Source organism: Mesoplodon densirostris, chromosome 11 (genome assembly GCF_025265405.1).
Source record: "Mesoplodon densirostris isolate mMesDen1 chromosome 11, mMesDen1 primary haplotype, whole genome shotgun sequence".
Taxonomy (NCBI): domain Eukaryota; kingdom Metazoa; phylum Chordata; class Mammalia; order Artiodactyla; family Ziphiidae; genus Mesoplodon; species Mesoplodon densirostris.
Genome location: NC_082671.1, coordinates 94,340,884 through 94,367,937, shown reverse-complemented (window position 1 = coordinate 94,367,937; position 27,054 = coordinate 94,340,884). Strand labels below are relative to the sequence as shown.

General features: G+C 39.7%; 1 protein-coding gene across 1 annotated transcript; it reads right to left on the bottom strand.

The window, feature by feature from the left end:
- Nucleotides 1-223: 223 nt before the first annotated feature.
- On the bottom strand, nucleotides 224-3,114 carry LOC132499223 (Krueppel-like factor 4). The gene has a single exon (XM_060113663.1). It carries the CDS (start codon nucleotides 2,512-2,514, stop codon nucleotides 1,057-1,059), a length of 1,458 nt encoding a protein of 485 aa, XP_059969646.1. The 5' UTR covers nucleotides 2,515-3,114; the 3' UTR covers nucleotides 224-1,056.
- Between the last annotated feature and the right edge of the window lie 23,940 nt (nucleotides 3,115-27,054).

Sequence of the window (27,054 nt, the reverse complement as noted above, 5' to 3'; positions counted from 1 at the left end):
TAGAGTCATTTTCACAATATTGATTCTTCCAATCCAGGAGCATGGTATATCTCTCCATCTGTTTGTATCATCTTTAATTTCTTTCATCAGTGTCTTATAATTTTCTGCATACAGGTCTTTTGTCTCCTTAGGTAGGTTTATTCCTAGATATTTTTTTTTTTTTTTTCAGATAAAATATTATAGGTTTATTTAAAACTTAATTCTCACCTTGAGTATGCAAAATACAAACTCCACAAAATGTTCATTTTTTTACTTTGTAGTTTACAAATATACAAAATAGAAGTTTGCTTAAATTTATATTACATATTTATTAAGGCAAGGAACTATATAGAAAAAAACATTTGTTCTGCTTAAGGCATACTTGGGAATAAACCATTGTACAAATTATTGCACATCTGAAACCACAGTGCATAACAGACTGTCTGCATAAAAAGGTTAAAGTAAACCAGGTGTATTTACCTGACTTAGGTCATAAATGTAGATCGGAAGACAAAAATAGATTTTCCTTGTCAAAGTATGCAGCAGTTTGAGAACTTTGGCCTCATTTGGTACCTTTAGAACCAAGACTCACCAAGCACCATCGTTTAGGCTATTAAAACACATTTTCTGTACCTGAATTTCTTCCTCTTCTTCTAAGATCGTAATAATGGCTTTTAGAAGGCAAAGAGAATACAAGGTGATCTTTATGCTTATATTGCTTCGAAACAATTCAAGGGATTCTGGTCTTCCCCTCCCCCCAACTCACGGATCTAATGTATACCCTGATATCCACAACTTCCAGTCACCCCCTTGGCGTTTTGTAAGTCCAGGAATATATATTCAAGTTGGATTTAGAATTGGAATGATAGAAGATCCAGTCACAGACCCCATCTGTTCTTTGTCATTTGGTTTCCTCATGTCTCCTGATGATCCATTCACACGTTGACTTGTTGGGAACTTGACCATGATTGTAGTGCTTTCCAGCTGGATTCTTCCCCTCACCGGGAAGACAATGTGAAAGGTAAAAAATACTGAATGCTCGTCTGGCAGTGTGGGTCATATCCACTGTTTGGGGATTTAAAAGTGCCTCTTCATGTGTAAGGCGAGGTGGTCCGACCTCGAAAATGCCCGGTCGCACTTCTGACACTGGAAGGGGCGGTGCCCGGTGTGTTTGCGGTAGTGCCTGGTGAGTTCATCTGAGCGGGCGAACTTCCACCCACAGCCGTCCCAGTCACAGTGGTAAGGTTTCTCACCTGTGTGGGTTCGCAGGTGTGCCTTGAGATGAGAACTCTTCGTGTAAGTTTTGCCGCAGCCTGCGTAATCACAAGTGTGAGTGGCCGTCCTTTTCCGGGGCCACGACCTTCTCCCCCTCTTTGGCTTGGGCTCCTCCGGCATGCAGGAACCGGGTGGCATGAGCTCTTGGTAATGGAGCGGTGGGACCTGCGGCTGCAACTGGTCGGGCAGAAAGGGAGGGTAGTTGGGCCCCGGGTGGGGATGGAAGCCCGGGGGTAGCGGCAGGGCAGGATGACAGTCCCTGCTGCTCAGCAGTTCCTCGGCACCCAGGGTCGGGGTAGTCCTGCTGGGGAGCTGCCGCCCCAAGGGAAAGTCGTGGGCAGGAGGCCGGTGGCCATTGCTGAGAGGGGGTCCAGTGCCTAAGTGGGCATCTAGGGACCGACCGACGGTACACGAAGAGACAGCCTCTTGCTTGATCTTGGGGCACATGCGCGGCGGCCCGCCGCTGTAGGGCGCCACCACCACCGGGTGGCTGCCGTCCGGGCTGCCTTTGCTAACACTGATGACCGACGGGCTGCCGTACTCGCTGCCAGGGGCACTCATCGAAGCCTTCAACACAAACTTGCCCATCAGCCCGCCACCTGGCGGCTGCGGCTGCTGCGGTGGAATGTACACTGGGTCCAATTCGGGCCGCAGGAGCTCGGCCACGAAGCCGCCGGAGGGGCTCACGTCGTTGATGTCCGCCAGGTTGAAGGGAGCTGTCGGAGGAGGTGCAGACTCCCGGCCGTAGAGGAGGCCGCCGCCCGTGCTGCCCGGCGCCACGCCCGGGTCGCCCCCGGCCCGGATTGGATAGCTGAAACTGCAGGTGGAGGGCGCACTGGCAGGACCGCTGCTCGACGGGGAGGACGAGGATGAGGCTGATGCCGACGAGGACACGGTGGCGGCCACTGACTCCTGATGGGACAGCGAGTTGGAGAGGATAAAGTCCAGGTCCAGGAGATCATTGAACTCCTCCGTCTCCCTTCGGGGTAAGAGAGCCGGGTTGCTGCTGCCGCAAGCCGCGCCGACTCCGCCACTCTCCAGATCGGTGGCCACGGTCGCCGCCGCCAGGTCGTAGGGGCGGCCGGGAAGCACCGGGGGAAGTCGCTTCATGTGGGAGAGTTCCTCCCGCCAGCGGTTATTCGGGGCACCTGCTGGACGCAGTGTCTTCTCCCTTCCCGCCGGGCCGGACGCGAACGTGGAGAAGGACGGGAGCAGTGCGTCGCTGACAGCCATGTCAGACTCGCCAGGTGGCTGCCTCATTAATGTGGGGCCCCAGAAGATCCTTGGGAGTCCGAAGCAGTGGGGTACCCGAACCCCAAAGTCAACGAAGAGGGAAAAAAAGGAACTTAGAAACGAAGCCAAAACCAAAAACCCCAAATTGCCCGAGATCCTTCTTCTTTGGATTAAATATAAAAGGGAGATGTCTTTTTAAAAAAAGTTCCTTTGTATACAAAAGTTCTTAGAAAAGTTGTAAACTCATAAAAATGGACAATCAGCAAGGCGAATAAAAAGTAGGTCCGGTGGCCGGGTTGCGCTCTCTTCGACTCAGCAGCGTCCTCCACCGCTGTCGCGGTCGCCGCGGCTATCGCCGTGGGCGCTGGGGCTGTGGCCGGGGTGGCTGGCGGGCGGCGCCGCCAGGTGAGACTGGCCGCGGTGGCGCGTATCTGCGGACTGGGCGGCGGCGCGGGGCGCGGAGTCCGGGGAGCTGCGCGGGGCGCTCGCGGCCATGGGCGCTGGCCGCGGGCGGGTGGCTGGGTGGGGGGCCGGAGGGGCGGGGAGGGGCACTTGGCGGCTCCCGGTGCCGCCGCCGCCCGCCACCGCCTCTGCTCCCCGCGCGCCCGCAGCCGCGCTCGTTCTCTCGGGCCGGGGAACTCTATTCCTAGATATTTTATTCTTTTTGTTGCAATGGTAAATGGGAGTGTTTTCTTGATTTCATTTTCAGATTTTTCATCATTAGTGTACAGGAATGCCAGAGATTTCTGTACATTAATTTTGTAACCTGCTACTTTACCAAATTCATTGATTAGCTCTAGTAGTTTTTCGGTAGCATCTTTAGGATTCTCTATGTATAGTATCATGTCATCTGCAAACAATGACAGCTTTACTTCTTCTTTTCCGATTTGAATTCCTTTTATTTCCTTTTCTTCTCTGATTGCTGTGGCTAAAACTTCCAAAACTAGGTTGAATAAGAGTGGTGAGAGTGGGCAACCTTGTCTTGTTCCTGATCTTAGTGGAAACGGTTTCAGTTTTTCACCATTGAGGACAATGTTGGCTGTGGGTTTGTCATATATGGCCTTTATTATGTTGAGGAAAGTTCCCTCTATGCCTACTTTCTGCAGGGTTTTTATCATAAATGGGTGTTGAATTTTGTCGAAAGCTTTCTCTGCATCTATTGAGATGATCATATGGTTTTTCTCCTTCAACTTGTTAATATGGTGTATCACATTGATTGATTTGCGTATATTGAAGAATCCTTGCATTCCTGGGATAAACCCCACTTGATCATGGTGTATGATCCTTTTACTGTGCTGTTGGATTCTGTTTGCTAGTATTTTGTTGAGGATTTTTGCATCTATGTTCATCAGTGATATTGGCCTGTAGTTTTCTTTCTTTGTGACATCCTTGCCTGGTTTTGGTATCAAGGTGATGGTGGCCTCGTAGAATGAGTTTGGGAGTGTTCCTTCCTCTGAAATTGTTTGGAAGAGTTTGAGAAGGATGGGTGTTAGCTCTTCTCTAAATGTTTGATAGAATTCGCCTGTGAAGCCATCTGGTCCTGGGCTTTTGTTTGATGGAAGATTTTTAATCACAGTTTCAATTTCAGTGCTTGTGATTGGTCTATTCATATTTTCTATTTCTTCCTGAGTCAGTCTTGGCAGGTTGTGCATTTCTAAGAATTTGTCCATTTCTTCCAGGTTGTCCATTTTATTGGCATAGAGTTGCTTGTAGTAATCTCTCATGATCTTTTGTATTTCTGCAGTGTCAGTTGTTACTTCTCCTTTTTCATTTCTAATTCTATTGATTTGAGTCTTCTCCCTTCTTTTCTTGATGAGTCTGGCTAATGGTTTGTCAATTTTGTTTATCTTCTCAAAGAACCAGCTTTTAGTTTGGTTGATCTTTGCTATCGTTTCCTTCATTTCTTTTTCATTTATTTCTGATCTGATCTTTATGATTTCTTTCCTTCTGCTAGCTTTGGGGGTTTTTTGTTCTTCTTTCTCTAATTGCTTTAGGTGCAGGGTCAGGTTGTTTACTCGAAATGTTTCCTGTTTCTTAAGGTGGGATTGTATTGCTATAAACTTCCCCCTTAGAACTGCTTTTGCTGCATCCCATAGGTTTTGGGTTGTCGTGTCTCCATTGTCATTTGTTTCTAGGTATTTTTTAATTTCCTCTCTGATTTCTTCAGTGATCACTTCGTTATTGAGTAGTGTATTGTTTAGCCTCCATGTGTTTGTATTTTTTACAGATCTTTTCCTGTAATTGATGTCTAGTCTCATAGCATTGTGGTCGGAAAAGATACTTGATACAATTTCAATTTTCTTAAATTTACCAAGGCTTGATTTGTGACCCAAGATATGATCTATCCTGGAGAATGTTCCATGAGCACTTGAGAAAAATGTGTATTCTGTTGTTTTTGGATGAAATGTCCTATAAATATCAACTAAGTCCATCTTGTTTAATGTATCATTTAAAGCTTGTGTTTCCTTATTTATTTTCATTTTGGACGATCTGTCCATTGGTGAAAGGGGGTGTTAAAGTCCCCTACTATGATTGTGTTACTGTCGATTTCCCCTTTTATGGCTGTTAGTATTTGCCTTATGTATTGAGGTGCTCCTATGTTGGGTGCATAAATATTTACAATTGTTATATCTTCTTCTTGGATTGATCCCTTGATCATTATGTAGTGTCCTTCTTTGTCTCTTCTAATAGTCTTTATTTTAAAGTCTATTTTGTCTGATATAAGAATTGCTACTCCAGCTTTCTTTTGATTTCCATTTGCATGGAATATCTTTTTCCATCCCCTTACTTTCAATCTGTATGTGTCTTTAGGTCTGAAGTGGGTCTCTTGTAGACAGCATATATATGGGTCTTGTTTTTGTATCCATTCAGCCACTCTGTGTCTTTTGGTGGGAGCATTTAGTCCATTTACATTTAAGGTAATTATTGATATGTATGTTCCTATTCCCATTTCCTTAATTGCTTTGGGTTCGTTATTGTAGGTATATTCCTTCTGTTGTGTTTCTTGCCTAGAGAAGTTCCTTTAGCATTTGTTGTAAAGCTGGTTTGGTGGTGCTGAACTCTCTCAGCTTTTGCTTGTCTGTAAAGGTTTTAATTTCTCCATCAAATCTGAATGAGATCCTTGCTGGGTAGAGTAATCTTGGCTGCAGGTTTCTCTCCTTCATCACTTTAATTATGTCCTGCCACTCCCTTCTGGCTTGTAGAGTTTCTGCTGAGAGATCAGCTGTTAACCTGATGGGGATTCCCTTGTGTGTTATTTGTTGTTTTTCCCTTGCTGCTTTTAATATGATTTCTTTGTGCTTAATTTTTGACAGTTTGATTAATATGTGTCTTGGTGTATTTCTCCTTGGATTTATTCTGTATGGGACTCTCTGTGCCTCCTGGACTTGATTAACTATTTCCTTTCCCATATTGGGGAAGTTTTCAACTATAATCTCTTCAAATATTTTCTCAGTCCCTTTCTTTTTCTCTTCTTCTTCTGGAACCCCTATAATTCGAATGTTGGTGCGTTTAATGTTGTCCCAGAGGTCTCTGAGACTGTCCTCTGTTCTTTTCATTCTTTTTTCTTTATTTTGCTCTGCATCAGTTATTTCCACTATTTTATCTTCCACCTCACTTATCCGTTCTTCTGCCTCAGTTATTCTGCTATTGATCCCATCTAGAGTATTTTTTATTTCATGTATTGTGTTTTTAATCGATGCTTGATTCATCTTTAGTTCTTCTAGGTCCTTGTTAACTGTTTCTTGCATTTTGTCTATTCTATTTCCAAGATTTTGGATCATCTTTACCATCATTATTCTGAATTCTTTTTCAGGTAGACTGCCTATTACCTCTTCATTTGTTAGGTCTGGTAGGTTTTTATCTTGCTCCTTCACCTGCTGTGTGTTTTTCTGTCTTCTCATTTTGCTTATGTTACTGTGTTTGGGGTCTCCTTTTTGCAGGCTGCAGATTCGTAGTTCCCGTTGTTTTTCGTGTCTGACCCCAGTGGCTAAGGTTGTTTCAGTAGGTTGTATAGGCTTCCTGGTGGGGGGGACTAATGCCTGTGTTCTGGTGGTTGAGGCTCGATCTTGTCTTTCTGGTGGACAGGTCCACGTCTGGTGGTGTGTTTTGGGGTGCCTATGGCCTTATTATGTTTTTAGGTAGCTTCTCTGCTAATGGGTGGGGTTGTGTTCCTGCCTTGCTAGTTGCTTGGCATAGGGTGACCAGCACTGTAGCTTGCTGGTCGTTGACTGAAGCTGGGTGCTGGTGTTGGGATGGAGATCTCTGGGAGATTTTCGCTGCTTGATATTATGTGGAGCTGGGAGGTCTCTTGTGGACCCGTGTCCTGAAGTTGGCTCTCCCACTTCAGAGGCACAGCACTGGCTCCTGGCTGCAGCACCAAGAGCCTTTCATCCACCCAGCTCAGAATAACAGGGAGAAAAAGCAGAAAGAAAGAATTAGTAGAAGAAAGAAAGAGAGAGGGAAAGAAAGGAAGAAGGGAAGAAAGGAAGGAAGGAAGGAAGAAAGAAAGAAAGGAGGGAGGGAGTGAGGAAGGATGGAAAGAAAGAAGGAAAGAAAGGAGGGAGGGAGGGGGCAATGAAAGCAAAAGGAAGAGTGAATGGAAGAAGGGAGGGAGGGAGGGAGGAAGGGAAGAAAGAAAGAAAGACAGGAGGGAGGGAGGGAGGAAGGAAAGAAAAAGAAAGTGGAAAGAAGAAGGGTGGGAGGGAGGGAGGAAAGAAAAAGAAAGAAGGAAAGGAAGAGCGGAGGGAGGGAGGGAGGAAGGGAAGGTAGGAAAAAAAGAAAGAGCAGGTAAAGTAAAATAGAATAAAGTATGAAATATAGTAGCGTTATTAAAATTAGAAAGTAATTATTGAAAAAAAAAAAAAAAAACGGACCGATAGAACCCTGGGACATATGGTGGAAGCAAAGCTATACAGAGAGAATCTTACACAGAAGATTACACATACACATTCACAAAAAGAGAGCAGGGGGAAAAATCAAAAATCTTGCTCTCCAAGCCCACCTCCTCAATTTGGGATAATTCGTTGTAAAAAGAGGAAAAGGGCAAGAAGTCTGAAATCTTGCTCTCTAAGTCCACCTCCTTACTTTGGAATAATTCGTTGTAAAAAGAGGAAAAGGGGGGAAAGTCTTAAATCTTGTCCTCAAAGTCCACTTCCTCAATTTGGGATGATTCGCTGTCCATTCATGCACTCCACAGACGCAGGGCACATCAAATGGACCGTGGAGCTTTAATCCGCTGCCTCCGAGGCTGCACAGAGAGATTTCCCTGACTCTGCTCTCACAGCTCCCGGGTCTCAGCCTTGGACCTGGCCCCGCCTCTGTGCGTAGGTCGCCGGAGGGCGTCCGTTCTTCGCTCAGACAGGACGGGTTTAAAGGAGCCGCTGATTCGGGGGCTCTGGCTCACTCATGCAGAGGGGAGGGAGGGGCGCGCAGTGTGGGGCGGGCCTGCGGCGGCAGAGGCCGGCGTGACGTTGCAGCAGCCCGTGGCGCTCCGTGCGCTTTCCCGGGAAAGCCGTCCCCGGGTCTCGGGACCCCGGCAGTGGCGGGGTGCACAGGTCCCCCGGAAGGCGGGGCGGACAGTGACCCGCGCTCGCACACAGGCCCCGCGGCTGCGGCGGCGGCGGGCGGCGGCAGGCGGCGGCGGTGGCAGCGGGCCTCGGCGGCGGCGGCGGCGGGCGGCGGCAGGCGGCGGCGGTGGCGGGCCGCGGGGGCGGCGGCGGCGGCGGCGGCGGCGGGCCGCGGGGGCGGCGGCGGCGGCGACGGGCCGCGGGGGCGGCGGCGGCGGCGGCGGGCCGCGGCGGGTGGCGGCGGCGGCGGCGGGCGGCGGCGGCGGCGGGCGGCAGCGGCGGGCCGCGGCGGCGGCGGGCGGCGGCGGCCCACGCCCGTCTCCGAGGTCCACGCCTTACCCGCGGCTCGCGCCTGTCTCCGGCGCTTCCCTAAGCAGCCCTTTTAATGCCCTCTCCTCGCACACCAGGAAACGAAAGTGAAAGTGAAAAAAGACTCTTGCCTCTTCAGCAACTCCAGACCCTTTCCCCGGACTCCCTCCGGGCTAGCCGTGGTGCACTAACCCCTTCAGGCTCTCTTCCTGCCGCCAGCCCCAGTCCTCTCCCTGCGCTCCTAACTATAAGTCTTGAAATCAGGAAGTGAAGGTCTAACAACTTTGTTCTTCTTCAAGATTGTTTTGTCAATTCTAGAATCTTTGTATTTCCTATAAATTCTAAAGCCAGGCTCTGATTTATATAAAAAATACGAATTGGCTTTTGAAGAGAATTACGTAGAACCTATACAGACATTTTGAAGAATTGGTTTCTTAACAATTTGTCTTATAATGCACGAACATGCACAAACATTGTGTATCTCTTCATTTATTTTGGTCTTCCCTCTTTTCTCATCAATATTTTGTAGTTTATAGTAGAAGGATTTGCATATGTTTTGTTAAGTATTTTCTGTCCTTGAATGCTAAATTTGATTTCCTAGTTTTCTGTTGCTAATACATAGAAATACAATTAATTTTTGTGTATTAACTTTGTATTCTGTGCTAAGTTCACTGTTCTAGTAGGTTTTCTTTTAAGATTCCTTTGGGGTTTTCTACATAAACATAATGTCATCTGTATATAATGACAATTTTACTTCTTTTGTTTTAATCTGAATGGTTTTTTATTTCTTTTCCTTACCTCACACTAGTATTTCCAGCTCAGTGTTGAATAGAGGTAGTAAAAGTAAACATATTCACCACGTTTCTCAATCTTGAAGTGGAAATGTTCCATTTTTTACCATTAAGTATGTTAATTATAGGTTTTTCATAAATGTCCCTTATGAGATTGAAAATCTTTCTTTCTCTTCCTTGTATACTGAGTACATTTATCATGAATGGCAGTTGAATGTTTTTTTAATACTTTTTCTGTATCTATCAAGATGCTCATGTATTTTACTTTTTGTTATGTTAACATAGTGAGTTTGTTTGATTTTCAAATATTAAACCAACTTTATATTGATGGAACATATCCAATCTGTTCATGATATATTTTTGTGTATGTATATAAATATTGCTGGATTCAATTTGCTATTTTGTTAAATATTTTTGCATCTATATTCACAAGGAATATGACTCCATAATATTTTTTATGATGTCATTTTTAGAATTCATTATCAAGTTTGTGTTGATGTTATAGGCAAGTTGGAAAATGTTCCCTCCTCCTATCTCTTTCTTATATGTTTAATAATATTTACTGGGGATGGGATATGACCCTGGGATTTTCTTTTATGTTTGAATTCATTTTTCATTAACAGATATAGGGCTATTCAATTAAGTTTTCCTATTTCTTCTTGTGAAAAGAATCTATTCAAAAATTCAGAAATCATACTAAGAGCTGCCGAAATTGAACTTTGAAAAGTGACAGTGTTAAGCTGACAACTGGCCTATGACTTTCTAGGATTCCATACACTGATTGGATGTTTGAGAGCTGCAGCTCCTAAGGGGGAGGCAGGAGGGGGGGCAAGAGCCAAGCCAGTTGAGATCTAAGACACACAGCTGGATTTCAGGGTAAGATTTCATTTCCTGTGGAGAGAGTGAAGCTAACTAAAGAAGCAGAGCAGGAATTTCAGTTACACTGAATGAGCAAACACAATAGAGGTTTAAAAAAAATTCTGCCTTGAGGATTATGTCAACTGGAACATAGATGGAAGTGACACAAGACCTAAATAAATAATAAATATTTAATGCAAAAGGGAACTAATCTCAAAAGGCTTTAATAAAAGGGGAACCGATCTCAAAAAGTTACATACTGTCTGATTCCATTTATATAATGTTCTCAAAATGACAAAATTATAGAGAAAGAGAATGCACAAGTGGTTGCCATGGGTTAAGAGCATGATTAGAAAGGAAGCAGCATTAGAGAGTCGCTTTGTAGGGATGTAATGATGGTTCTTTATGTTGACTATAATGATGGTTATATAAATCTATACATATGAAAAAATATCATAGACTTACACACAACAGCATAAAATAATGAGTGCATGCAAAATACAGTAAAATTTGAGCAAGGTCTATAGTTTGGTTAATTCTACTATACCAATCAATTTCCTGGTTTTGATAATGCACTATAACTATGTAAGATGTCACCATTGAGAGAAGCTGGGTGATGGGTACAAGGAATCTCTCTACAATTTTTACAATTTTATGTGAATTTATAATTATTTCAACATATAAGTTTAAGCAAATTTAAAAATAAATAAAAAAGGGAATTTGTTGGCTCACAAAAGTTAAATATCCATGGTTATACTAGTACCAGAGTTTCAAATTATATTACTAGGACCCATTCTAAGAAAACGTCTTAATTCTGCTCTCTTTCTTGTTGGCTTCTGTCAAAGATTTAATGAAAAGACAGTAGCTTCCCAGACAAGTACATTTTGTGTGTATGTGTGTGATGGGGGTGGGGGAGAGTTAAGGAGGACACAATTATCTTCTTCCAGCAATTCAAACATAATATTCTGTGTCTAAGTGTTACTGGACAAAATTGGGACATATGATCATCCCTAAGCCAATCACAGTGCCCATAGCCAGAGTATGTTGTTGAGTCGACCTCATAAAAAGCACAGCGAATTGGGACTGTGGGAGGGGTAAGTCAAAGGTACATCAAGGTATTGTTACCAAAAGACAGAATAGACACTGGGTTCCCTGAAAAACCACTAGGAGGGCATAAAATTACTCAGAGCTCATGTCAGGTGTGCCAGACACTTAAAAGAATATGGTAGGCTCACTATTCTAGAATGCACTCATCATTCAAGCAGAAATCTTAATACACTTTCTGACTTAAACAACATTGGTTTAGAAACTGGGTGGCATTTGAGAAGACAGAAATTGACATATTAAAATGGAAAATACTTTCCCCTAAGCCTCATTCATTAATCATATATAAAATATGCTTTTGAGAGCTGCATAAAATAAGTCTAATTGTTATTTAATTTAGAGTTCTTTAAGTTAGGCAAATATCATTTTACCCTGAAATCTCTTTTTTATGAAGCTAAACTTCTTTAATTTTTATAGGACTCCCTTATATATCATGGTTTTCAAATGTATTTCTCTTAAAGAGCTGTGTGTATTATTCTAGATGTGGCCTGACAAGCACAGAGTAAAGCAAAACTCTTACCTTCCATGTTCTGGACACTGTATCTATGCTATTAGTTAGTTTGGTGGACATCTTCACTATGTCACTGACTCATTATATTTGCAGTCGACCAAAACTTTTCCTTAAATCTCTCCTACATATACTTTTATTTATTTGCACCTTTTCAGTATTGAACTTGTAAAGATTTTTAAAAATAATTTATTCTTTTACTTTGGTGTTGGAAAAATTTCTATTTTAAATATCACATTCTCAGATTTTTTCCCCTGTAGTTTTAACCACCTAGGATTGTCTTGCAGTCAATATCTTCAATTTTGTATGTCAGTAATACTCCCAGTGTTTTCTCATCAATAAATTTCAATTCACATGTTATCTGTATCCAGCCCTATTTATCATTATATATCTTGGTCAAGAAACAGACCTTTCACATAGATTTAACACTATTGGGATCTGCGCATTAAGTCCATCTGAGTATTTTATTGTCAAGTATGGTTTGAACTCTCTATGTGTTGAAAACAGCTCCAAGAACCCTATGTGTTGCTTTACTTAATCATCACAACAACCCATGAGGATGTAATATTGTCATCCCCATTTTACAGATTAGAAAACTGAGTCACACAGAGTTTAAGTAACTTTCCCAAAGTTGTATCATTAGTAAGTAGCTGAACCAGGACTCTAAGGCAACCTGACTCCAGAACCTGTTTTCTTCCAACTTCATCACTTTCCCTCACCACTCATGCCTACAAAAATATCATGTGCAGTCTCTCAAAAGGCCATACTAAAATTCATATGTCATTAGAACTCTAGAACCAAGTCTGAATCACTAAGATTATCACTATTTCCCCAATTTATCATAGTCATGACTGCAAAGAAACAAGTAGAGATGTATAAATATTCACTAAATCATGTGCACTCTTACAAGTCTGAAAGGGACCCAGAGGACATTATACTCTGGGTTACAGACTTATACTCACCTAACTTTTAGCTGCATTATTCAATATAAGAACTATTCTATTATGAGCTGGACAACTCAAATTTATTATGGAAAATCTCAAGCCAAGTCTATAATCTTGTTTTTGCTACAATTATGATATCAATATTTGTTTAACTATTTCAGGTTCAAGGTTACTTTGACCTTTCCTACTATTTCTGCTCCCAAGAGATCTGCCTCAGAATTCTGTTCTTATATTCCTTAAATCAAGAATTCCTCTTTTCATCTCAAATTTGTCCTAGCAGGTGAAATTCCCCTCATCTTCTACTTCTATAAGTAAAAGGAATTTTGAATAGAACTGTTATTCTTAGGAGTCATTACCAATACCATGTCTTCAAGGACCCGAAAAGAATATATACTCAAAATCTGAAAATTTTATCAAGGTATTAACAATGAAATAAAATAAAGAGAAAAATAAATTAGAGTCATCAAAAGTTTATGGTAACCAATCCAGACTCCTGTACCCTGAAACTCTGCCTATTATGAGCTCTTACCATCTATTCTGGTTTGCATTCTGTTCTCTCCTCTCCATTATTCTGGAGGAAAAATAATCATAGACCTTGTATTGGTTAGATCTCTACTGGTAAAAACATCAGAAACTCAATTAAAATCAGCTCAGAAAAAAAAAAAAAGAAAGATCACTGGCTTCCTTAAAAAAACCCAGAACTACAAGAAAGCCAGAGATTGTGCTAAAACTGAAACAATTAAGAGAACCCTAATGCCACCATTATCCAGTCTTTCTCTTTCACACATTTTCTCCTTCTTTCTTTTTCTTTTCTTTCTCTGTAGGTTGGCTTTATCTTAACAAAGCTAATTCTTTTAAGCCATCAGAGACTTTTACCTGGCAGCTCTAAGAATTTCATTCATTTCACCATCAGAGAGTAACGGCCCCTTTTTCTTTAGTTCTAATTACAAAAATCCTTGGGGAAAAATGTTGATTGACCTGACATGAGTCTGTACCCATTCCTGTGGATAATGGATTGGGTTTCCATGATGGAAATATCCCAGTACTACCTGAGGATGGAGTGGAGGAGGAGCTATTCCCACCAGAAAGGGGAGAGTTCCTTCTGGAATAAGGGAACAGTGTTCAACAGGCAAAGAGTATTTGCCCAATGCATGCTCTCTTTACCCACACTAATAAAGATATTCCTCCCCTATGCTACATTCTCTATACTGACATGAAGAAAAACAACCTTTTTCAGCTCTGGAATTTATCTGCAAAATAGGCATCTCACATTATCAAGATCTTTCTATCAAGATCTTTGTACTGTCTTTTATTCAAGTGCCAAAGCACTTTCTTTCCAGTTTTTACCTATCTCACAGTGTTCACAGGCGAGTAAAATCCCTGCCAATGAAACTACCCAGGGCTACTTATATCTACGCAGAATCACCTAAATATTCAGTATAGACACAGCTTAGGTTCTAGCTCTAGGATCTTTACTATATAAAATTAAAAGATTATATAACATTCCCATACATTAAGTTTGCAGTTTGATGAATTTAGAAGGGATTAGGTATAAACCACATAATCAGTCAAAAATATGAATCACCTGTGTTGCTTAGCTTGCAGGTATTTCAAAATGAAATAAAATTAAGATTGCAGGTATTTTAAAAAGTTAATTACTTTTAAGTTGATCCAAGACCACAGGTTACAGCCCTAACTCCTGCAGCTGGTCAAAACATCATGCATGGAAAACAGAAATGGTTCAAGTCATTCAACTCCACAAAAAGAAAAGCAATAGAAAGCATTTTCTTTCCTTTGAGTTATTAAAACCCCAGTTCTCAATGCTATTTTCTCTACACATGTGTAACTTGCCATGAATTATGACATATGTCATAAACGTTTCATACTAACAAGAACTACAGTAATAAAGTTTGTAAATAATTCCTTTTTCAGTAATTTTATGTATATCCAAGTTCATCCCATACCATAATACATTATTCCTATTTACATCTTTTCAATATTCCTCCTTGAATGGGAGGGAAACTAGTGACCTTATAGTGAGAACACAGGATTAAAACCACTGAAGAATATTTAGTAGGATGGACATGACCAGATTTGCTTTCACTAAAGAGCACACTGGCTACATTGTGAAAAGCAGGGAGATGACTTACAGGCTGCTGCATGCAGTAATTCTGCAGAGAGATGAGAAAGCCAAGACCAGAAACAGCAGCAGTGGTAATACATGTTTGAAAGTGGATTGATAAGATACAACAAGTCTCATAGGCAGACCACTGTCTAAAAATCGCTCAGAGAAGTTGACTTTATGTTAATAAGAAATTAAATATTTATTGTGCAGTGACCTCATGCAGGGCACTTTTATGGACACTGCTGATTTAGTTACAAACAACACACTAAAAATCCCTGCTTTTATGAGGCTCACGTTCTAGGTGGGCATGTGAAGAAAACAAATGATAGTAATAAGTTCAAAGTATACTACATTTGATACTGATAAATACTATAGGGAATAATAAAACAAGGAGGGGGGTTAGAGGTACACTATCTGAGAGTTGAAAATGTAGATGTTCCCCAAGAAGAGCTCACTGAGAAAGTGGATTCGAGAGTAAAGTCCTGAATGAAATAAAGAGCCAAGTATAAGGGAAAGAGAATTTCTGGCAAAGGAAATATCTTTGAGGCAAGAAAGTGGTGTTCTCTGGGATGTCAGCATGACTGGAGAAGAGGAAAGGAGGTGAGAATAGTAGAAGATGAGATGAGAGAAATACAGGGTTTGCAGGGACCAGATCACACAGGGCCTTGTAAATTGTGTCAGGATTTAGGTTTTTATTCAGAATAAGAGGGGAAAGCATTGGAATCATTTGAACATAAGAGTGGCATGATCTGACTTTTAACAGAATTACTCTAGCTATTGTATTGATAATAGACTGAGGAGGGAAGGAGGACAATGGTGGAAGAAGCCTCATCAGTTAGGAAGCTACAGAATAATCTAGGTGAGGGGTGATGGTGGATTAGATCAGGAAATAGCAGTGAGGTGGTAAGAAATGGCTAGATTCTGAATATATTTTGAAGGTAGAGGTAGTAGGACTTGCAGATGGACCAGATAAAGGAATGAGAATAAGAGATGAGTAAAGAATTTTGCCAAGGATTTTGGACTAAGCAATTGGAAGACAGGAGCTGGAGGCCATCATTCAGCCCATGATAAATATATATCCTTTGTAATGCAAGCATCCAGCAAAGCATTTCTAAAAACTGTACTGGAATTATTAAGCTACACCTATTAAATAGTATTACTGAGAATCTTTGGAGAATATTATTGGCAAAGAAAACTAATGAGATCTGGATGGAGAATATGATAGTTACAACACTAAATGAATTTTCCCTGTTTTAACTGTGACATAATAAACAGATCACTTACCTGGACTTTGTTGCTTAGGCTATGGACAGAAATGTTATTAGTAATAATTATTATTAGATTCTCAGGAGACTACATTCACTTATGCACATGCAAAAATATTACGGAAGTTTTAAATACAAAAATAATGCAATATATTTTGTTAATATTGTGTATTATTATATAATATTATGGAATATTCATCTGTATCTACTTTGTTTTTTTTATTTTTCTAGCATAGACTTTTATTATCTCTTCATATAGCCATAATTTTGAAACATCTTTTTCTGTAGGGTTAATATAAAGATAATTTAGTTTTTCTTCTAGTTAGTTAACCAAATTTCATTTTTCATGATAGAGAATTTAGAAAAAATTTTTTGTAATTTTAACCATCAGAGGTTTTAAGCTGCATTATAATGTAATAAAATAGTTATGACATTTTGAAACTCTGCTGGTCCTTTTTTTTCTTCTTTCAGTGTACATGTCTGGCTTTCACTAGAATATCTTCTGTCATACTTAAATTTTGGCAAGATTAATAATTCTGAAAAAATGTAAAAAATTAATCTGAAATTAAGGCCTACCCACAAACACTTCAAATGCATGTTCTAATTGTCTCTATGTGGTATTGAGCTACTCAGTTTTGTAAACAAATGACTTATACTACATATTTTGAATTATTGACAAATGTGTAGGACTCTCATCACTGGAACACTTGTTTCTTCAGGCTGTTTGCTGCATTGGTGTCAGTTTGCAACATCATTTTATCTGAAACTGCTAGACTTTATCAAGACAAAATGTGTTAGATAGGTTAAGACATGATCCCTATACATAAAATATGAAGGTTCACATCCAGATTTGTAGTGCTGCTGTCAGTCTGCACCTACCCCACAAACACGATAACTCTGAGAATTTACATTTTGTACAATTCCCATTTAAAAAAGAGGGTGCAGGGCTTCCCTGGTGGCACAGTGGTTGAGAGTCCGCCTGCCGATGCAGGGGACACGGGTTCGTGCCCCAGTCCGGGAAGATCCCACATGCCGCGGAGCGGCTGGGCCCGTGAGCCATGGCCGCTGAGCCTGCGTGTCCAGAGCCTGTGCTCTGCAACGGGAGAGGCCACAACAGTGAGAGGCCCGTGTACCGCAAAAAAAAAAAAAAAGAGGGTGCTCATATAATTTGCTGCTTGAGTGAATATACTCCTGATAAAAGAGGACTTCTGTCTTCTCTAGGCATTGAAGCAACTAAAATCTACTTCTTAATATTTGCACGTATAATGACTAGAAGAATTTTCCACAAACTAGTTATGGTTCTGGTTCTGTATATTTCAAATTTTGTTTCTCCTTTACCATCCACATGTATCTGGGGCTAGGAGGTAAAGGACATAGTCATACTGTAATATTGCCTCTGGCAGGCAGCTTTATGAGTCCATGATCTGCACCTGGTAAGTCAATGTGGCGGGTGATGGAAGTCTTTCTGAAGGTCGTTCTAATTGTGGCTGACAAGAACTTAATTATACATAGAAATGACTATAAATCAAAGAATAATATCCTACCAAACCCAATTAACTGTCAGTTCTACTCATTTCCCTTTATCCAGATCCAAAATAGTGCCTGTGACCACTCCAAAGTCAACTATCAAAAGGGAAGTGTGATCAAGGTAAGGTCAAATTAATAAGATGTATGAAATTGTAAGCATATTATACACCAGATATACTAAGATATAATTGTAATACATAAAAAATTGTGAGTTCACACAGATGAATTCACCATTTGTAGCAGTGCTATATGTTTGCCTTACAAATACAGGAATTCTGATTAAATGTATTTTGTGTAATTCCATAAAAAATGGAAAAAAGATGGTGCATTTATAATTATAGTACTGTGCATATAAGAAATGTTCATATTGTGATTATATCTGGCCTTATATCTCACGATGCCAGCTGAATCTGAAAAACCCAATTTGTATTCAGATAAAGTATGAAATTATAAATGTTACAACATGACATCTTTTCACATCATGTGGTACCCTAGATATTAAACACAAATGTCATTCTTTTTTTATCCCTAAATAGTATCAGAATCCAGATGAAATCCATGTAAAATAACATATTTCAACCTATTTTTAATAACTCGGTGAAAATGAATTTAAATATTTATGAAGATAGACTTTATTTTTGAGTATATTATTCACAGGCCTATCTCTTTCATATAACCAAAGCTCATGGAAAATATCAATCAAGGATCATAATTCTATCCACTATTATTTATTAAACCCTCAACAGAACTATTTTCTATAAACGGATGTTTTGTATTATGATTGATTGCCAAGTGAGATAAACTGACTCAAAAATTGCCAGCCATTTCAGTTTCTGGTAGGGGGTATATCAGAATTAATTTGAACAGATACTTTTTATTCAAAGCAAAGCAATATAGAGTCTGGCTCCTTTCCTTTTGAAGTTCAACATTATTCAAATATCTTTGATGAAATGAGAAGGCCTGACTGAGGTCGTCTTGCAAATGTGGACAGCAAGTACTCAAAAAGAGTAGTTTACTGAAAGGATGAAAAAATATGGATTAGTGATCTGGGCTCAAAACCAATTTCTAGAGCTGTGTGGTTGAGACCAGATTCCGCCTCTGACCTGGCCTTGCTGGTACTATTATAGCTTGCCTTTGGGAAAATGGCAATGTGTAAACTTAAACTTATAAAGCCATGTGATACAGAACTTCTATTTTAGAAGCCTAGCTCTTCTTTTATCATGGAGTAGCTATTGCTAATCATAGTATGAAGGGAGAGAGAATTTTTCTACCCTACCGCTGTCCACTCTCTGAGAAACTGCTGCAGACCAGCAGATAAAAAGAATATCTAATTCTCTACAGGTTTGCTAGTTCTCACTGTGTAGCTATAATCACAGTACAAGAGATCAGGATTCTCTGACAACTTGAGCAGGCTTTCTGGTTTTCTATCCTTCAGTAATAATAAGTAATTTTGGTTTCATGGCAGGAAGAAAGAATGCCAGCAAGGAAATAAAACAATTCTCTCCACCTGTAAACTGAAGCCTGGGATGACTTAATTTGAATGGTCTCATATTGTGCTCTTCTATTGCTGGAGATGCATAGAACATTTTATAACAAACTCTAAGCCCAACCTTGGAGGAAATGAATGATAGAGTTTCTGTTGATAAGATAGAACCCTAGAGGCTAAGCATTATTTCAGATAATTTTGTTTCTAAAATTTGGTGGAATTCTTCTTTAAGTTACCTGATTCGTAGTCAGATGGATATCTGAATGTTTTTATATTTAATTGTGATATTTAAATTATTTCTATATAACTCTTGATTAAATAATGAGTATTAATATAAATTAAACTTGTAAAGCATCATGACATGACATAGAGCATAGCTGAGATTATCCAGAGAGTGTGTGGCATGTGAGGAGAAGGGACAAAGATGAAGACCACATGAACACTGAATTTCAGGAGTTGGATAGAAAGGCCTGCTAATTAGACAGAGAAGAGGTAGATAGAGGAGGAGACCAAACAAAAGGAGGAAGTAGTCAAAGTGGCTGTATTGACACCTGGAAAGCCACTGGTAATTTGTGAAGAGAGTGTGATGGCATGTTATATAATGTGTGTGTGTGTGTGTGTGTGTGTGTGTGTGTATGTGTGTGAAAAGTCGAACCGTTAAGTGAAAAACCACTTTATAGTTGAAAAGATCTGAATTTGTAACTTGGGTCTGATACTTATTAGCTGGATGATTTTGTGTTGCCTCGGTGTTATCATTTTTTAAAGAGAGACATTAATGTTTAAAGTGGCTTTAGGGAATAAACTGAATATCATGTGGATACTCCCTAGCCAAGTTTAAGTCCTTACTAATGATAGCTATTGGTACTGTTAAAAAGTAGCTTAGATCCTCCCTCCTTCTGACAGCTTTATTATTAATAATGAAATTACTCATGATAATAATAATGCTAAATGCTATTGACAGACTGTCTCTACTAATCAGGTTTTCTTGATGGCTAACATGAAATTTAATTAACTTAAGTATTAAGGGAATTTATTGGAAGAGTGTGTCATGTAGCTTACAAAATTATATAGGAAACAAAGGTGCTGAGATCAAGCAGGCAGTCAAGGAGACACGGCATAGTCAAGATGCCAAAAGGTTGTCACAGAAGACATCTGCTCAAGACACTGAAGCTTGGCCAGACAGCTAGACATTCCTTATCACCTCCTGACACTCACTGCTATGATACTGCATTGTCCACTCTGCACTGGTGCTATTCCAGGGCTGCTCAACCTCAGTATGATTGACATTTTGGATCAGACGTTGATTTGTGGGGCTTTCTGGTGAATTGTAGGATGCTTAGCAGCGTCTCTGGCTTCCGCCCACTCGATGCCAGTAGCCCTTCCCAAATCTTGACGTCAAAAATTTCTCCAGACAAAAAGGGCCCCAGTTGAGAATCACTGTGCTTTGCAAATATCTCTGACATACACCTTTGCTTCCCTCTTTCAAAATTCAAATATAGAAGAGGGGCATCCACTTAGTTATACCTGGGTCACATGACCAGCCTCTAATTACCAGGAAAAAGGAATATTGCTCCAATTTAATTTTCCTTGTTGGGGACACTTGGTTCCCACTGTTATATATGAATTGTGTTAAAATACTCTTCCACAAAAACAACAAATATCCATGGAGTCCCCTCTGTGCCAAAATTATGCTAGACCATTTACAGTGATTTATGATCTTTACAACAACACTTTAAGGCAAATATTGTTAGAATTATTTAACTGATGCACAAAATGGTGCTTTAAGACTACATATTTTGCCCAACACCACACAGATGAAAAACCAAGTTTGTCTGATGCAGATGTCCATTATCTTCTATCAGGTCAAATTCAACTCCAGTTTATAACAAGCCCACCTCAAGTTGCTATCTTTTCATTTTGTTTATTACTTAGAGCAAATGGTTTTTGATTATATTGAACTATAATTTCTTCATTGTGGGAATGCTTCTACCTGGTGTTTACAGTAGTGAGTTATTGCAGGATTGTTTTTGACTTATGTCTCTATTCAATGAACAAAGAACACTGCGCATTTTTTTCATTCCAAATTCTTCTACTGTCACTCAAGTCTAAGTTGTTTCAGTGTCATGTACACAAGAAAGAATTTCAGTTCTGAAAACTCCTTGAAGGTGTTTTTCAGATGACATCTGAATAAAAAATGTCAATTCTAGGTTTCCTCTTTCCTAAGAGAGTTTTTTTTTTTAACGTCTTTACTGGAGTAGAGAGTTCATTTTTACATCCTAATTCTGTATAAACTTGCCAACTCATGATTTCTCCTCAAAACTAGCAACCTAGCCCAAAATCTGTCAAATTGAGTAAGTCCCAGTATGGAAGCTTGCTGGCTGTACAACTAAAGTAGCTTGAGGACACTGTCCAACTGGCCCATGTATTTTGGGCTATGATGACTCAGTTTAGCAGTATTTATCATATAAACATTATTAAATGGCTCTTTGTTGACCACTTATTTTTTGGCTACTTGGTAATCTCTGTAAATACCTTATTGTTTTATTCTGTTTAGGCTACTATAACAAAAACACCATAGTCTGTGTGGCTTAAACGACAGCATTTATTTCTCACATTTCTAGAGTCTAGGAAGTCCAAGATCAAGGCTGGAAGATTCATTGTCTGGTGATAGCCTGCTTCCTGGTTCATAGATGGTCTTCTTCTCCTGTGTCCTCACATGGTGGAAGGGGGAAGGGAGTTATCTGGGGTCTCTTTTATAAAGGGCACTAATATCATTCATGAGGGCTCACCCTCACAATCTAGTCACCTCCCACTCCCTTAATACCATCACATTGAGGATTAGGATTTCAACATATGAACATTCAACATAAAGATTCAGTCCCTTGCATTTATTTTCCTTTGTATTTTATCCTCTCCACACCCGTGCATTTATTATTAGGTCATTTATAGATGTTTCGCTTCAACAAATATAAACTGTACCAAACAATCATGCAAAAATCAATAAACATTTAATACAGTTTTGTTATCAATAAATGTTTTGGGGACTTCCCTCGTGGTGCAGGAGTTAAGAATCTGCCTGCCAACACAGTGGACACAGGTTCGATCCCTGGTACGGGAAGATCTCACATGCTGCGGATCAACTAAGCCTGTGCACCACCACTACTGAGCCTGAACTCTAGAGCCTGTGAGCCACAACTACTGAGCCCATTCACCACAACTACTGAAGCCTGCTCACCTAGAGCCTGTGCTCTGCAACAAGAGAAGCCACGACAATGAGAAGGCTGCCCACCATAACAAAGGGTAGCCCCTGCTTACCACAGCTAGAGAAAGCCTGCATGCAGCAACGAAGACCCAATGCAGCCAAAAATAAATAAATAATTTTTAAATGGTTTTGACAACATTCCAATCCACTTGCCAAAACCAGAAATATTATAGCATCCATCACTGATAATGATCGTTTTTGGTCTAAGAAGTCTGTTGCTCTTATGATCCAAATGCTTTCATTCTCTGGTGAATATCATGCTTTTTAAGTTTTATCTTTCTACATGAAATTAGATAAGAAGAATGGGAGAGGTTGGCAAAAGAAAGAAATTTAATCTCAGTGGATTTCACTTTCTTTCCCATAGTGTATCCATGTCATCCAAGTTGCCAAAATGTAAGAGTAGCATAACAATATTAATAGCCATTCTTAATTGAGTGTATACCAGGTTACATGTACTGGAAAAAGTGGTTTATATGCCTTATTCATTTATTATTCAAAAACCACTAGGAAATAGGTTTATTCTTCTCATTTTATAGCTAAGGAGTTAGAGTTACAATAAAACTGAACATGAAGCAGGTCAGTACCAGGGCCATGTCCTAACTGCTGCTTTCTAGTTCAGAAGCCTAGTTTACATTCTTGTTACAGAAGTGTTACTGCTTTAGGAGAGCAAATCGTTAGTAGTATTATTTGGACTAAAGGGAAAAAAAATGAGTTCAGGTAAGATGACTATCACTAGGAATTTACTTGTTTATTTTTGCATGAGATATATATATTTGCCAGGATATTATACTTGCTCTTGTAACCTCTTTACAAGCATCAACTAATTCAGTTCTCATACCAACTTTCTGAGGAAGGTTTAATTATTATCACCATTTTAGGGTGAGGAAAGTGGGATACAGAGAAGTTAATAGCTTGCTTAAGTCACAGAGCTGGCAAGTGGCAGGAGTGGAATTCCAAACCAGGTGGTCTGGCTCCTACACTCTTGGCCTTAAATGCTACTGTATGCTGAGGTGAGACGAGAGTTTCACACATTCTCATGTTCTCATCTCCTCTTTAGTAGGCTTAAATTCCATGGTGAATTATAACCGATCCCTTGCACAGCAGTTTTTCCTTCCCTACTTGATCTTTTACATCAACTTATAAACGTGTTATTATATCTCTTCTCAAAAAGAACAAAATTTATATTACTCCCATTTCTCTTTGGAAATACTGCCCCATTTTCCTACTGGTCTTCACAGTAAAACTCCTATAAGGCATTTTTCTATATTTATTATCACCAATTTATATTCTTCCATTTCTTCTTGGACCACTACAGGTCTTTACCCCCAGTGTTATATCAAAAGTGCAGTAACCAGGATCATCATTGGTCATTGTTCAATCCAGAAATTAATTCTTAGCCATCATACTTTTTGACTCATCAGCAGTTCTTAAAACTTAAAATACTTTATTTTTTCACTTTTTCTTTCAGGACACCAACCTCACTTGGTTTCCCACTTAACTTTCAGGCAGCTTTGTCTTAGTCTATTTTTCTGGTCCCTCAACATCTCCTCCAACCTTTAATCAGTGGAATGTCCCAGGACTCAGTTCTTGGACCTCTTCTCCTTATATTTTTATTTTTCCATTCATATTTACTCCTTATGTGGTCTCATCTAGTCTCACAGCCTACTAACACCTATACAGATTATTCCTAAACTTTATTTCAAACCCATACCTCTCCTCTGAACTACAAACATATGCATTCAATTGCTTACCCTACATCTGCATTTCAAACTTAACAGGTTTAAAAGTTAGTTCCTAGTCTTTTTCTCTCTGTACCTGTTCCCATTCCCATCCCCCCAACAACATTCCCCCTCCATTCCAACCCCCCATCCTCACTCCCCCACCACTGTCAACCTGCTCTACCCATAGTTGTCCCATTTCAGTTGTCCCATTCCATTCCTTGTGTGATGGGCTTTATCACACATTCCACAGAGTATCTTGTTTGCCTCAAAATATAGCCATAGATTCACCACTCTTCATGACCCTCCTTCTTTCACTCCCAACCACCTGGATTGTGCAGGTTTCCTAATTGTGTCCATACTTCTGCCTTTACCACACCTGTCTGTTTTTCCACACAGAAATGAGAATTATCTTTTAAAAACACAGTTAGATTCTCTGCTGAAATTCTTCCATTGGCATCCCAACTCAAGAGTGAAAGTCTAAGTTCCTATAAGGTGGACGGGCCCAACTTGACTTTTACCTTTTCTCCTGTGTCTCTGCACCTAGTTCCCTCTCCTCCTCCTCTTTGCTGTTCTCTGAACGTTTCGGACATTCTATCCCAGCAGAAACCTGCTTTTTCCTCAAATGAAACAACTATACCCATGTGGCTCATTCTCTCGCCTCTTTCAGGTCTGTACTCAACGGCCGTCTTCTCAGTGAACCTCCTCTAGCAACCCAGCCAGACAGTTCCATCCTCTGTCACCTTCCAGTACTCACTGTTCTCCTTTCCTGCTTTGGTGTTCCCCTTAAGGCTCGTCAACAGTGAACACATTGTATACTTTATACATTTTTAAAAATCATCACACAGAATGTTAAAAAGACATCAAAGGTAAAGATTTATGAGATTAATAACTATTATTCTTCAATCAAGGATATTTTTAAGTGACACTGGCCACCCTATTCGTGCCTGGCAGTGAAGAGCACAATGGCTAACAGTAAGTTTTGGGACACTGCCTTGATTCCTGCTAAGGTACCAGCGTACCATTGCTTTTGTATATCAGTGCAAGTGTCAATACAATGAAAAAGACAAACAGTGTCTTAATAGTGTTGAAAAATAGCTTTGACTTTATAGATGCTCTGAAAATGTCTCTGGAACCCACAGGGTTCTGAGAACCATATTTTGAGAACTAATAGGCAAAGTGCTTTGGAAACTCAGAATAAATGTAAGGCAATATAAATATAAGAAGCTTACAACTGTAATAACTAGGTTGATATCGCCAACATGCTGAACAATCAAATATTCAAGAAGAAATGCAAATAAATAGCAAACATTTTCAGATGCACTGCCATTACCTAAACACAAACCCTCAGAGTGTAAAGAGGAACAGAGCATTAGAACTTCAAAAACAGAATTTCTCAGTTCACGGAAAATGTTAGGGTAGAGTCAAAGTTTAAAAATTCTGGAAACTTTAAATGACTCATCCTCATTTAATTGTTGACAATGATAAGATTGATTTCTTCCCAGTATGCTGTGCTATTTCGGAAATGACACTAGCACAATTCTTGAATCTATGTGTCTAACTCAGATATTTCTCCTCATTACAGAGTCATATAGCCTTTCAACTACTTTCTGGGCATCTGTCAGAGTACTTGTCACTCTATTCATTTTCTGAACACTCTACTATCCCACGAACTCCTTGGGGGGAAACAGCACATTATTCCTTTCTATGCCCCACACGTGTGCAGCCTAGCATTTAGTATAGTGGCTGGCATATGGTAGTTAACATTTCCGAAAATTTTTCTCTTTACCCTTACTTTAGTAAATAATAGCTTTTACTGTTCTAAGGTCTTTCCATGTGTTCTCATTTAACCCTCACAACATTGCCATAAGGTAAATATATTGTCTAAATTTTATAAACATAAATGTAAAGTACTCTAAGACAATGAATAATTTGGCCAAGTCACCAATGTTAAAAAGCAATGAAGCTCAGGTTGAGCCTCACACTCACAGCCATGATGAAGTGTGTAATAATGCTCAATAACTGTTAATTGAGTGAATAAAAGTCACTTGGAGGGCCTTTAAAAACATGTATGAATAAATTTCATTTTGGTGGATTTTTAAAGACATGTTTGTTTCATTTATTGAATTATGGGAAAGCAAACTTTCTTATAAATTATATCAATTCTGTCCTTAGTTAAAAGTATTATGAATTTTTACCAAGGTTAAAATGATTTTATGTGGAAAGTTTATATTGATATAACTGTTCTGAGGATATTTATATTCACTCATTTTTTTCTATCTCATCAAATATATTTATTCGCTATTCATAAACAGTAGGGAGATTTCGTCTTTGAAAGTTAGCACTATATTAATAAACGTTTATAGCCAAAATATTGAGATAGAGTAAATGGAAAGCAAACTGCATTTTTGCTTTAAAATTCTCAGGTTGTTTTTCCTGGGCAAGTAATGCATTACTTTCTTGAGTGTGGAAATTGTTTTGTATGGGGTTTATAATGACAGAAATATACATTATATTTCTCTTGATAATGACTGGGGTGGTGTACACACAAAACTAAACTGGATGCTTGTCGGTCAAATAATCATCAACTTGATAGCTCACACTTCAGGGAGGATGCTTTGGAAATTTTATTCTGATGGAGTCAGTGATCATTCGACTTACTTTCTATCCAGTTACTAGCATTTACTTTACTTAGCTTCAGAAAAGATTTCTTGATATCTCACATCACATACTTTCTTCATTTTGTATATATACATAAGAATCTGTCACTGTGTGTATAATTTTGCTATTTATCATCCTTCCCTAGCTAGCCTTTTTGGATGAAATGGAGTTTTACATATCACCACTGCCCCAGAGCATTTGATGGAAGGATCAAAGTTGTCAAACTTCTCTTTTTCCTCCAACAATCTGTTTTCCCAAAAGTTCTACCTAATAATAAATACTATGCCATATCCATCAGAAATCCTAAGCACACTGTAGATTACTAGAAAGATTAATATCCAAGGGAAGATGACAGGACTCAAATACCAAGGAAGCCGACCTCACTTGTGAATCATACACCATAAGGAACAAGAGCTTTCAAATTGGACACATGTTGGTTCAT

What these genes read in the sequence shown, in the direction of transcription:
- LOC132499223 (XM_060113663.1), bottom strand. Translation starts at nt 2,514, where the DNA reads ATGAGGCAGCCACCTGGCGAGTCTGACATGGCTGTCAGCGACGCACTG.